The sequence below is a fragment of the Acyrthosiphon pisum genome, chromosome A2 (genome assembly GCF_005508785.2).
Source record: "Acyrthosiphon pisum isolate AL4f chromosome A2, pea_aphid_22Mar2018_4r6ur, whole genome shotgun sequence".
NCBI lineage: Eukaryota > Metazoa > Arthropoda > Insecta > Hemiptera > Aphididae > Acyrthosiphon > Acyrthosiphon pisum.
In genome coordinates, this window is record NC_042495.1 from 93,054,536 (window position 1) to 93,066,705 (window position 12,170).

General features: G+C 33.4%; 3 protein-coding genes across 4 annotated transcripts in view; 1 reads left to right on the forward strand and 2 right to left on the reverse strand.

Moving 5' to 3' along the window:
- Positions 1-1,671, reverse strand: part of LOC100165126 (V-type proton ATPase subunit E-like) — a 3,221-nt gene extending 1,550 nt beyond the window's left edge. The window contains exons 1-3 of the mRNA NM_001162178.2: positions 1,514-1,671; positions 1,182-1,357; positions 308-476 (exon numbers count right to left, since the gene is read on the reverse strand). Coding sequence (NP_001155650.1) covers positions 308-476; positions 1,182-1,357; positions 1,514-1,546 — 378 coding nt within the window. The 5' untranslated portion in view covers positions 1,547-1,671. The remainder of the gene's footprint in view (positions 1-307; positions 477-1,181; positions 1,358-1,513) is intronic.
- A 536-nt stretch (positions 1,672-2,207) lies between these two features.
- Positions 2,208-8,216, forward strand: LOC100165831 (CCR4-NOT transcription complex subunit 2). Of its 2 annotated transcripts, none has more exons than XM_001952665.5 (7): positions 2,208-2,885; positions 5,928-6,181; positions 6,255-6,568; positions 6,690-6,998; positions 7,060-7,321; positions 7,389-7,496; positions 7,564-8,216. In XM_001952665.5, exons 2-7 carry the CDS (start codon positions 6,009-6,011, stop codon positions 7,787-7,789), a joined length of 1,392 nt encoding a protein of 463 aa, XP_001952700.2. In that variant the 5' UTR covers positions 2,208-2,885; positions 5,928-6,008; the 3' UTR covers positions 7,790-8,216. The 2 variants fall into 2 exon arrangements, with proteins under 2 accessions (XP_001952700.2, XP_008188056.1); XM_008189834.3 differs by having other exon boundaries at positions 6,255-6,526.
- A 216-nt stretch (positions 8,217-8,432) lies between these two features.
- On the reverse strand, positions 8,433-11,885 carry LOC100167158 (proteasomal ATPase-associated factor 1). The gene is made up of 8 exons (XM_001952192.5): positions 11,671-11,885; positions 11,133-11,207; positions 11,024-11,064; positions 10,690-10,880; positions 10,531-10,626; positions 10,182-10,387; positions 9,975-10,117; positions 8,433-8,913 (listed from the first exon to the last, which is right to left on the reverse strand). The coding sequence occupies exons 2-8, from the start codon at positions 11,180-11,182 to the stop codon at positions 8,471-8,473; spliced, it is 1,170 nt and encodes a 389-aa protein (XP_001952227.1). The 5' UTR covers positions 11,183-11,207; positions 11,671-11,885; the 3' UTR covers positions 8,433-8,470.
- Positions 11,886-12,170: the final 285 nt, after the last annotated feature.

A 12,170-nucleotide genomic window follows, 5' to 3' on the forward strand; every position in this document is an offset into this window, starting at 1 on the left:
AATAATCTTACCTTTAAATTTTATAAGAGGTCAAGTTACTCAAATTTTTAAGCTAATGGAGGTATACGTGTTCTGCCAAGAATACAATTTTTCGTTTTAAAATTTACCATAAAAACTAATACACAAAAATAATATTAAGGTGCCTATTAAAAATAATTGTGTATAACATTTAGTTTTAAATCAAAAATAAATAAATGTAGTCATTTTAAAATGTATTGTTTAATGTAAGGACAATTTATTTATTTAAATACCTACATCGTATTTAAAAATATAGTAAATAGTAATATACTATTGCTATTTGTCTAACCTGTAAGATTGCTTGCAATATTAATTTTCTAAGAACCTCTCTGTACAATTCAGGGTTATTTGTCACTTTCACCAGACGCTTTCTTGCTTCATCTAATACATCACTGACATGATCTTCTCGCACTTTTAATGTCTGAAGACGTGCTTGATTTAACATATTAGAAGATTGACTAAAAAAATGTTTAATTCAACAGTTGTTAAAACATTATATAATACTAGGTTAATCATTCATAATATAAATATTAAAATGGAATTCATATTCAAATAAAAAAATTATGTCTACCGGTTTATTTAAGTGTTTCTTTCAAACTTTTTCTTGAACCACACTTGTTAAGAGAATGCTCTACCCATGCACTTGGTGTCTCTGTCTTACACATACGACATATCAAAACTAACATCACACTATTGAAACTAGAGAAAAAATGTTGTACATGTGTAAGACGGATACAACGAATGTATGGGTAGCATCTTCTTCAATGAATGAATAAGATTAGGTGACACTATCTATTATTATTATTATTAATAACTTAATTTAAATTTCAGAATTTTTACATTTTAAAATGTATTTTTAATAATTCATCAAAAGATAAAAGAAACTACTTAAATCAGGCATCCTTTTTTATCACTGTTCTCTATAGTTTAAAAGCTATTTTACAACTAGGTACTAACAATCTGCAGTACAAACAATTTATTTTATGATTTGCATTTTAAAGATATCCTACATTCATTATGATAATTATTTACTGGTAAATATAATGGGATAATTAATTGTCAGATGGATAGTTTTTATACGTTTTATCCACACAACTATTATAACCTTGAAGTGGACAAGGGTGTGTTCAATTTGTAGACAAACATTTCAGAGGCACACTCACATTTTTTTCTGTAACTCTACTTGTTTCTCTTTGCGCTCAAAATACTCCATGATCTTGAGTCGCTGGTGTTGGACCAGGCGGCCCTTTTCAATGTTGAATTCTTCTTCGGCTTTGGCGTCGATTTCCTCGGCTTTCTCATTGGCTTCCTGTTCGATGAAGGCCATCATGTGTTTGATCTGTGAAAGAAAAATAGAAATCCATGAGTTAAGTCTGGGCTGTCATAAAAAAACAGGATACAACGCAATGGAATGACATGGTGACGATGAAGCGACAGCAAGGTGTCGGTATGACAGCGGTCGCTGTGGACATTGACGGTAATGCAAGGTACTCACTTGTTTTTGGACATCGGCATCGCTGAGCGCCATGTTGGGACCGTGTACTGGACGTGAAAAATATCGACGAGATGGAAATCCGGAAAATCGGAAAGAGTGTGAAAAAAAGATTTGGGAAACGGACGACGAGCAGCGAAATGGAACAACCAACGCCCAATGGCAAATTAAGTGCAACAGCAGTGCGATGGGTTGGTGGGATGGGGATTGCGGAGGGCGGAGTGGGGCGTTGAGCCGTAGAAGAAGATATCGCTGCGTTATCAGCGCGTTATCGGCGTGACGTCCGGGAAGACGGGAATTTTTCGCGAACAGGACGGCGAAAATTGCCAATTCCGCAGGCCACGGCCCGTGTGTCGGTGACAGACGGACGCGCGCTCAACACCCGAATTTCCCGGGACCCGAGGCCCGCCGAATCATCGGGCCGTTTTCTCTTCCACGGCCCGTCGCTGGTGCTTTGTTTTGCTCACCAGACGTGTTATTGAGTTTGTCGGCGGCCGAGTAGGTGTACTTATCGTATATAGGTACACACACGCGCACATACCCATACACACAGACGCACACACACATACACTCACTCGTCCCCGCTCGGCCGTTTCGCAAAAGTCTACCTTACGATAACTCTATACGATATACATATATATATTATTTTTATAATACAACACGAGACCGTTGCCGACCCTCACCACCAGGGCATCGTCAATCGTCGTCATCATCATCATCGACACCACCGCCGCCGCCGCCGACACAACTGCTGTTGCTCGAGTCGCGCGTCTAGTCCGCGAGAGTTGTTATAAAACGTTAGCGGTTTCGGCAGCTCTGGTTTTTTTCTTTTTTTTTTTTTGCCCATCATATTTTCTTTGCTCCACGCCGTCGTGTCACCGACCACTGTCCGCCAAAATCGTTTTTCCACCATAATTATTATATTTTATCTTCATCACATATTTTTATCCACTCCGAGTCCGCCGCCGCCGCCACCGCGTCTTAGCGCGTTTGTGTGTAGATCTGTGTGTGAGTGTGTGTGTGTGTGTGTGTGTGTAACAGTACGCTTTTCAGCACCACACGCCGACGCCGCCGCCGCTTAACACGGTAAATCGCGCGCCAACATACGGACCGTGCGTCGGTGCCAAAACTACATCGTCAACAACATCAACAACAACAACAAAACAACAACAACAACGACGACAACGACAACGACAACAATAGCAGCAACAACGACGACGACAAGGACGACCGCGTCAACACGGACGGTAGATTTTGCTTTTGAGCGCGCTGGCGCTGGCGCCAGGCATGTCGGCCAGCGGACGTCGTTGAACGGATCGGCAGACGGCCGTCACCGCTCGCGCACTTCCATTTGCGAGCACCTCCCCCCCGAAAGGTAAGCACCGAGCGGGGCCGCCGCCGTACGCTCGACCGCAAGTCGAAAATGCGGCACACTCGTTTTTCACGGTCGCTTGCCCGCCGCCGCTTTTTTGATTTCCTATCTCCTTTGTCTCAGTCTCTCGTCCTCGCTTTTACCCACCGATCACCGGTGGTGGTCAACGCATGTTTTTCCAATATTGAAGTCGTTGGTTGGACGCTTTCAATCGCGCGACCGTTCCTCGCAACAATGAGAACCATGCTCGTACCTCCGCTTTGCGTGGGATTCGATCCAAATTCCCAGTTGGTATATCCCAGTTGGTTGCATGTGTCAGGTAGGTGTTCTATTAAATTGAAGTCGCTACGCGAACAGCGTTGTTACATATTGTTTTTGTGGTTGTGAGCTCACCGATTGACCGACTCGTGTTCATTTTGATTAGTAACATTTGTTTTAAAGTACTCGATCAATGTATACAAGTATATTATTCGGTGCAGACATGATGTTTAAATATTAGTTGTTATAGGTAAACTAAAACCGGCAGGTAACTATTTGATAGGAGTGGAGTCCATCATGACTATTATATTCTCGTTTTATATTTTCATATAATTTAGAGCAATATAGGTAAAAAAGTAAATGATAAACAAAGAGATATAAAATAAGTGTTATGTGGGGAAAATGACATTTGAGTTTTAAATTCCAATTAAATTCCAGAATTTTTAAGTACCTAACTATAAATAATTCAAAATGTATTTCTTGAAGTGTGATGGTTAGATAATGAAAATGTAATTGTTTAACTGTTTGCTTTTTTCACACAAGATGATGGTACCTATTTTCAATTTGGTTTTAATTAATTAATTATTCATTTATTGTAGTATTGTACACATAATACAATTATAATTCTTGGTTAGTTTAATTTAATGCAAATAAATGCAATAATATGTTAGTAAAATGTCATTCAAATATTTTGGCATAATACTTAGTAATTGTACAATTAACCTTGTTTTAATTGTTTTTAAATCTGTTCTTCGGCTTGTCCATGCGATGTATTTGAGTTAATGCTATATAAATTAATAAGTACCAACACATTTACCACTAAGTTAATAATAATTTAATTATCTACTTAATTATGACAATATATTTACTTCGTTAGTTTGTTATGTATTGTTTATTAAGTTGTACTTTGATTAGGTACATTATACATTACAACTACAATATCATTTATATAAATGTCATACTACAACTGACAGATGTTAATCTTTTACTTAAATGCATTATATTTTATAATTAGGGTATGTTGTGTAAATTATGGCTCAATTGCCTGCTAGTAGTTTAATGCAATGCTTTCAATTCATCAGGTGCATATGTACCTATAATATAAAAAATAGTCATATGTCCTTTCGCTTTTGATTTACACTTTTCACAAGTAGGTACAACACTGTTTTTGAAAAATTAACACGGATATTACTATATTAAACTGTTGACCTAATTTATGATTAACAATCATCAATGTTAACTAACTATTGTTTTAATTTTAACTGAAAGAATTAAGAAATAGATAAGATCTCTGTCAACATTAAATATTGACAGATAGTTATCATTTGGAACAATGTTGTACAAAATAAGTTATTGATTTTATAAGACACATAAATTTACAATTCAGCTATTATTTTGTATTATAGCTATTACTTTGTATAATATACATAACCTAGGTATACCTAATAATACACAACTTGAATGATTTTGATTTTCATAAAATATCTATTGATATAACTCAAAAGACAAATTTTTGTTATCTGACTTTTTTGAAATATCTTTGAAAACAGTTATTTAAATGTTATTGAAACTTTGTTAACTTTGTATTGTTTTAAACAATTAAAAAAACTACGTATATCTTATTATGAAAAAAACAATTTATCAAATAAGTAATTAAAATTAAGTGAGTAATCATTGAGAACTAACCGTAGGTACTGATGAATAATATTTCATGCATAGTGCACTCTTACCTATACTGACAGTACCTATATTATATTTATTTGAATACAAAAACTAATTAGGTAGGTACCAATGTATTTTCTATTAGTTACAGTCCTCAAAAAATTTAAATTAATAATATAAATTTAATAGAGACATAATTATTATTGTTATTGTATTTTTTGATTTTTAAAATAAGGCCAATGCATACCTATATAAATAATAAACACTTGATTATAATTATTGTTATTATTTTTTATCTTAATATAATAATATATTCATAAAAATTTAGTGGGTAATTAATGTGTACTTTTTGTTTGTGCGTATAATAATATAAATACCTATATATTATACCTACAATGTTATAGCGTTGTTATCTATTGCATTGTACACATATATATTTATACATACACATAATATAAATCATTATGACGGAAATTATTTAAAATGTAGTATTGTACTGTACTATATTATTTATTATTTTGGTTAGCTTCTGCATAAGTATATAACTTCTGTAATTTTATAACTTTAAGTAGGTAGGTACATGGAAAGCATTTTAACATGATTCAATTTATTTAATCAAACTGGTTTTCAGAATGTCTCACTGTGTTTGTCTAATAATCTTAAAACAAAGACATAACTGTTTTACCTAATACTTAATGAGAATTATCTTAGTATATTTACATACATTTGCCCTAAAAATAGCCATCCTGTGAATCTCAATTGAACAATAGTATTCAAAATAAGTAATTTGAAGAAATCTTATTAAGGATACCAAATACTTAAACTTATTTATAATTATAATATCACCCTTAAATATTTAGTAGTATTTAATACAATTTACTAATCATTAATTTGTCTGTAATTATAAGGTAATGTTTTAAATGTCTATTATGAAAATATAAAATTTGAAATATATGGTAATAGTAATAACATTTTATCTAGATATATTGGTTATATTGATTTAATTTAATAGAGTTCTAATGTTCTAATAATTGTGTATCTATATATCCCTCATTTTTTAAATTATAATTTATATAGGTGATTCAATTAAATATATTTACTAAAATATTTGTTTGTATTTTATAGCAAGCTGAATATAAGACGTGTGCTTAGGCACATTACAAAGTTAACAACAGGCGCAACAGTGGCTACCGCGGCAGCAAGCAAATGTTTACACCACAACACCAACAACTGTCGCCTAATCGGGCGTCAATCAACATGCAGTCGCCACAAGCCAGTAACTTATCGAGAGGTATATTTCAGAGAGGCGGGTTTGCGACCAACCCCGGAGCAGACAGGCGAAATCATATGCCGGGTATCGCATCACTCATGCAAGAATGGTTTGTCACAAATCCTAGAAAAAAACAAATGAATATGTATTATAGTTTGACATGTATACATAATTTAATAAAGGAGTTCAACATCATTGGCGAATAACGCAATGAATAACTATGGTGGGTCAAGTTCTAGTAGCAGTCGATCTACGTCTGGCTACAACTTGTCCTCCCAGCATGGTTTTCATTCGGCATTTGGCAGCAACCATGTTGACAATGGCAATGCAGCACCTCCTATACTGGACCCGTCTGAGTTTCCTTCTCTCACCACTGGACGTATATCCGGCAGTGGGCAAGGAGACAATGTCGGTGTTCTACATTCCAGCACAATGCCTGCAGGAAAACCTTATGGTAAACATTCACCATTCAAATCATTTGATCAGCTGTTTAGTAGTGAGTTAAAATCGTTCTGTATTTGTGTGGTAACTTAGTGGTACAATTGTATAAACTATTAAGGAACACACAATCTTATTAAGCACTTTTTAATCATATTAATTGTGCGTTACTATTATAGTGGGAATGGTGAAAGCACCGACGTCCGAAACGAGCGAATTTACAATGAGTAGTAAAGACTTTCCAGCATTGCCTGGTACGCAACCTCTCAGTGTTACAACTACCTCGTCTACGACAACGGATCCAAACCAACAGTCCTCAACAACAACTTCTGGCTCGACGACCATTTCATTAGATCAGAATGGAATGCAATCGTCTACTGACCATCTGTCGGATCAGAGACTGAACAACCTGAATAGCCAATCGGACAATAATTCTCAAGAAAATGGAGACTCAGGAACCAAAAAAGGAGTGCAAACATCACCTGATGGTTTGTGTTACAAATTGATTATATTGTGTTATTCCTCGACTTAATTTCAATTTTGATATAGGTAAAGTGACTAACATACCTGGTAGTATGGTACGTGATCAATTTGGTATTGTTGGTCTATTGACGTTCATCAGGGCAGCAGAATCGGATCCCAACTTGGTATCATTGGCTCTTGGACAAGATTTAACTGCGCTAGGGCTGAACTTGAACTCGCCTGAAAACATTTACCCAACTTTTGCTGGCCCTTGGGCAGATGCCCCATGTCGGCCGCAAGATGTTGAATTCCATGGACCTCCTGAGTACATTATTAATCATGGAATCAGGTAAAAAATGAAATACAAAATCAATTATATTTTCTCGAAATCTAATGTTGTATATTTTACACTTTAGGGATAAGTTAGCGCAAGTCAAGTTGTCCAGGTATAAAGAAGACCTGTTGTTCTACCTCTTTTACACTAATTATGGTGATGCGATACAATTGGCGGCTGCTAATGAATTGTAAATGCTTTTTTATACTGTTCATTTCTTACAGAGTAATATTAATATACAATTTAAATTGCATCAGGTACTCTCGAGACTGGCGTTATCACATGGAAGAACGTGTATGGATTACACAAGCGCCTGGATTGAGTTTAATAGAGAAAACTAGTACATATGAACGGGGCACGTATTATGTGTTTGATGCGCTCACGTGGCGCAAAGTGCCCAAGGAATTTCTGTTGGAGTACAGCAAGTTGGAAGGTCGACCTACTGTACCAAATGTGCCGCTCACCACCCCTAATCTACTCTGACACAACGAGCACCGTCGGGGCGTAGACGCACTGCCAACAGCGACCGAACCTGACGTACACCAGCCCACGACGGTCGTTCTCAATGCAGCCATCGTCAACTCCTAAAAACCCCTTCTCACTCCCAGTACCCCAAGTATATATGAAATACCTACAGAACAATACTTTCTGCCCCCCTCTCCCCACAATACACTCCTATGAATTGAAATAAAAATTATACAAGTATTTATAATAACCGATAGATTTGCTGTCATTTTTCTGGTGAATACACTCACACCATAATAATTTAACATTTATTATAAATAAAACAAAGTTATTTATAGTCATTTTATAAAAGAAACTTACGTACAATTTTGTAAAGACAAAATAAGCAAAGATAAAAAAAAAAAATCATTCTTCATTTATTAAGATTATGTTATTTGTTTTTAAGTTGATAAATAAAATTTTGAAACAATAAATAATTTCTTTTTTATGATTTTCCCTTTTCCAAAACTATTGACTGGCTTAAAAAGAAATATATTATACATTCTTAGGATCAATTCAATCACAGTATTAAAGAGTTTAGTGTTTAGTATAATATGAGTATTTCATTAACCAAGAATTAAACAGCAGAAATGGATGGAGAAAAAAATAATTAAAACAAATCTGCAGTTAAATATTATTAAAAAAATTTATTTCTCAGTTTTACAAGAGCTCAGGCAAATATTTTCTGATGACTCCATCTCTGCATGCAGTGTACAAAAACCTTGTATCTGTACTGACATCATAGATTGGTTCAGCATTGGTGCCAGTCAGATATGCTTTTTTGTTATTAACCGACCGTATTACGCACGAACCATCGCCATGTCCGCAAACCACTAGTTCTTTAAACAAACAGAGACAACGGACTGGCGAATTGGTGTCAAATATGCAGTGTTTTATAACTAATTGTTCGTCTAGCCAAATAACACGTCCGTCATTGCAACCAATATAAATTTGTGCGTCTTCGCTCAAATTACAAGCATTCACTGGACAGTCTAAGTTGTTAGTAGCAAGTATCTTACGTGCATACACTCCGATCAACGAAAGCATTCCATTTTCACAGCCAATTAACAGGCATTTATCATCTGTGCCAATTTCTAGGTCAGCTGCAATAATAAACAAGATTATATTTACAGCAACAAAATTGTATTTTAAAAATCACCTTAGTTTGTCAATCATCTATTTCATATACATTTATAATAAATGTATTGATTTAAAAATCAACTATGCAAACAATGAAGACACTTTCATTAATGAATTTCTTTGGCATTTATATTTACAGTGCATATTGTATATTTTAATAGTGCTCTAAGTAGAAAATTGTTCAAACTAGAACTGGCAAAATTTTAGGGTAGGGGTCAATTTGAATAGGCGTTGTATTTTTTTTAATTTGTATGTTGCCAAAAAAAATTCAAAGTATAGAATTAATGCGTTTTTAAATAATATATATTATTAAGGGGATTCGATAACGTGATTTTCTGTTTTCGTCTAACACACGCGTGATATAGTATTTTAGGCGTGTTTTTTGCCAAACATACCAATTGATCTAATGTAGCGATAAGAATTCTGTAAGCAGATTTGAATTCGTCATCAAGTCTACTTGAAATCGACTTTCCCACATTTTAGATATTATCCCCCAAATTCCAGAAAAAGTCATATAAAAAAAGAGTATTTAAACATTTTTGTTTTTCAATTTTTGGAGAAGCTAAAATCAAAAAATCAAAAATGCGGGAAAGTGGATTTCTAGTAGAATTGATGACAAATTCAAATCTGTTTTTAGAATTCTTATCACTTCATTAGATCAGTTGGTATGTTTGGCAAAAAACACGTCTAAAATACTATGTCGCGCGTGTGTTAGACAAAAGCAGAAAATCACGGTATCGAATCCCCTTAAATCAATATTGATGAAATTGTCAATCCACTTTCGGTCATTGATAAAATATATGAAAAAATGTTTGCAAAACCGGAAACCTCTACTATTTATTAGTTTTTATCAAAATGCTAGCTATATAAATAGATGTGCATGATAATTGTCACATCGTCAATTCTTTTTACCAGGTACTTTAGCTACTTGAACATAACTACTAATCATATTGCATATTAACTATTTGAAATCTTTAATGTTATACTTATAAGTTATAGTATATACATTAATTATTCTACTTACAAGCAGGTATATTTCGTTCTCCCAGATTTAAATTTTTAGGTGAACTTATTGAACAACAATTTATGTATGTTGTTGGATTTGACTTAATGAGATCATCTATTACTTTTCCACTCCCAACATGCCATAATTTTGATGTTCCGTCTCTAATAAAATGAAAAAAGTAATCACTAAATTGTTACCGATTTTAATAATAATATTTTTAAATACTTTGAAACCGATATTATATTTCGTCCTCTGTCTATAATAGCTAAATCAGTAACAGCTTTTGTATGCCCTACTAGTGTTCCAGCGCATTCTCCAGTATCAGAGCTCCAAATTTTGATCCGTAAATCGGCCCCACAACTTAATACAACCTTTACACTAGGAAACCAACGACAACAATAAATATCACCATAATGTCCAGTCATTGTAACCTATAATCACAAATTAATAACAATTAACAATGTTAGGATAATAGGAAAAAGTCTAACAATTAATCATTTTGTTCTCAACATTTTTTGCTCAGATTGTTTTTACTTTATAGCCAACATTAGACAACCCCGTTTCTTAACCTTACTTCTTTTTCTTTTTCGTGATCTAAACTACTCCAAGACTTCAAAACACTATCTGAGGCAGACACACACTGGCCACCAACTACATCCAATGATGTCACCTATAATAAAACTAATGGTTTTAGTGTAAAATCTTTTATTGGAAGCAAGTACATTATACTTACGCTAGCATTATGGACATCTTTGAAAACTCTGTACGGTGATAATAACGTGACCGATGGACAGGACAAATGCTTTACTTGAATGGCATGTGACGATACCGATTCAACTTCAAAGCCATTCGACCCTTGTATAATAGGTATTCCATTGAGCTTGTGCGATTTGCATTGTAAATGACCATGTACACTGGGACCATCTTAAGAGTTACATAAAACATTTAATGCTATATTTGTGTATTATTTTTCTTAACAAAAGTATGATTATTTGTTAGGGAGCAAGGTATAGAATAAAATATAATGTATGGTGTAAAATGCAATAAATAAGTATTATATTATTTACTTCTCGGCTTGACAGATATCCAAACACGGTTTTCAACTGATCTAAAAATAACAAAAGCATAACCAATAACCAAAGATATTACAGACATATTTTGAAATAAAAAGTTCACCTGATGCATTCATCCCAATCATGTTGAATATACATAGAGTACTCATTCATAATCGAGCAACGACTTGAAAATGATCTGTAATAAAAATATTATTTTGAGTTTATAATTAATTATTGTAACACCAAACTCGCAGTTGCTGTGAAAAAGAAAAGAAAAATACTTTAATACCAGATAGGTTTTATACTATAAAATACTATACACAATTAAAATTAATGAGTTCAGACAATCAAAATTAATATTGTTATTATTTATTTCAATAATCACAACAAAAATTAAGGATTTCCTGCAATGACCAAAAAGAATATCGAAAACAAATGTTAACAAAAACTGATCAGATTATCACACCTCTACACAAAAAGTATTTACCTACGTCAACATCCAAAACAATTATAGTCAAATTTTCAACTTTGCATTGTACAATATTTATAATTATCTACCTACCGAGTGTGTTATATAATTAATTTTTTTATTAGAATATAATAAATTGTATGTAATAGGTACTCTCAAAACTCGATTTATTATAGTTCGGAAATATTACCTTAAGAATGATGACTCGGACAGTGGTTTTAGAGTCGACTCAATTTCTCAAATATTTTTTATCAGATTTGAGTAACGTGTAGTCTATGTTTATGAACTTTCGGAAAAAATTAAACAAAATAGCAAACAACAACAACTAATAACAATTAACTCAAATAAGTAATAACAATTGTCAATTTCCGTTTAAAAATTAATATTTTTATAAATTGCTTAATATGTTGTTGTTAAATGTTAACTGCATTTTAAACATTTCACTGATAACTGATAAGGAAATTATAATTTATCAGTTTTCCACATGGATAAAAACTAAAAAGTTCTTTTTATAATTTTATCCGTGGTTTTCCATGAGTTATTTTTTATTTACTCATTAAGATAATTATTATATCAATTGATAGACCTATAAACCAACTACTAAACTTAGTTTTTATAATTAGTATTATTTAACTTAGTTTATAGGTCTATGTGATATATTCATAGGCGAAACTACGAGTCAGGCCAGTC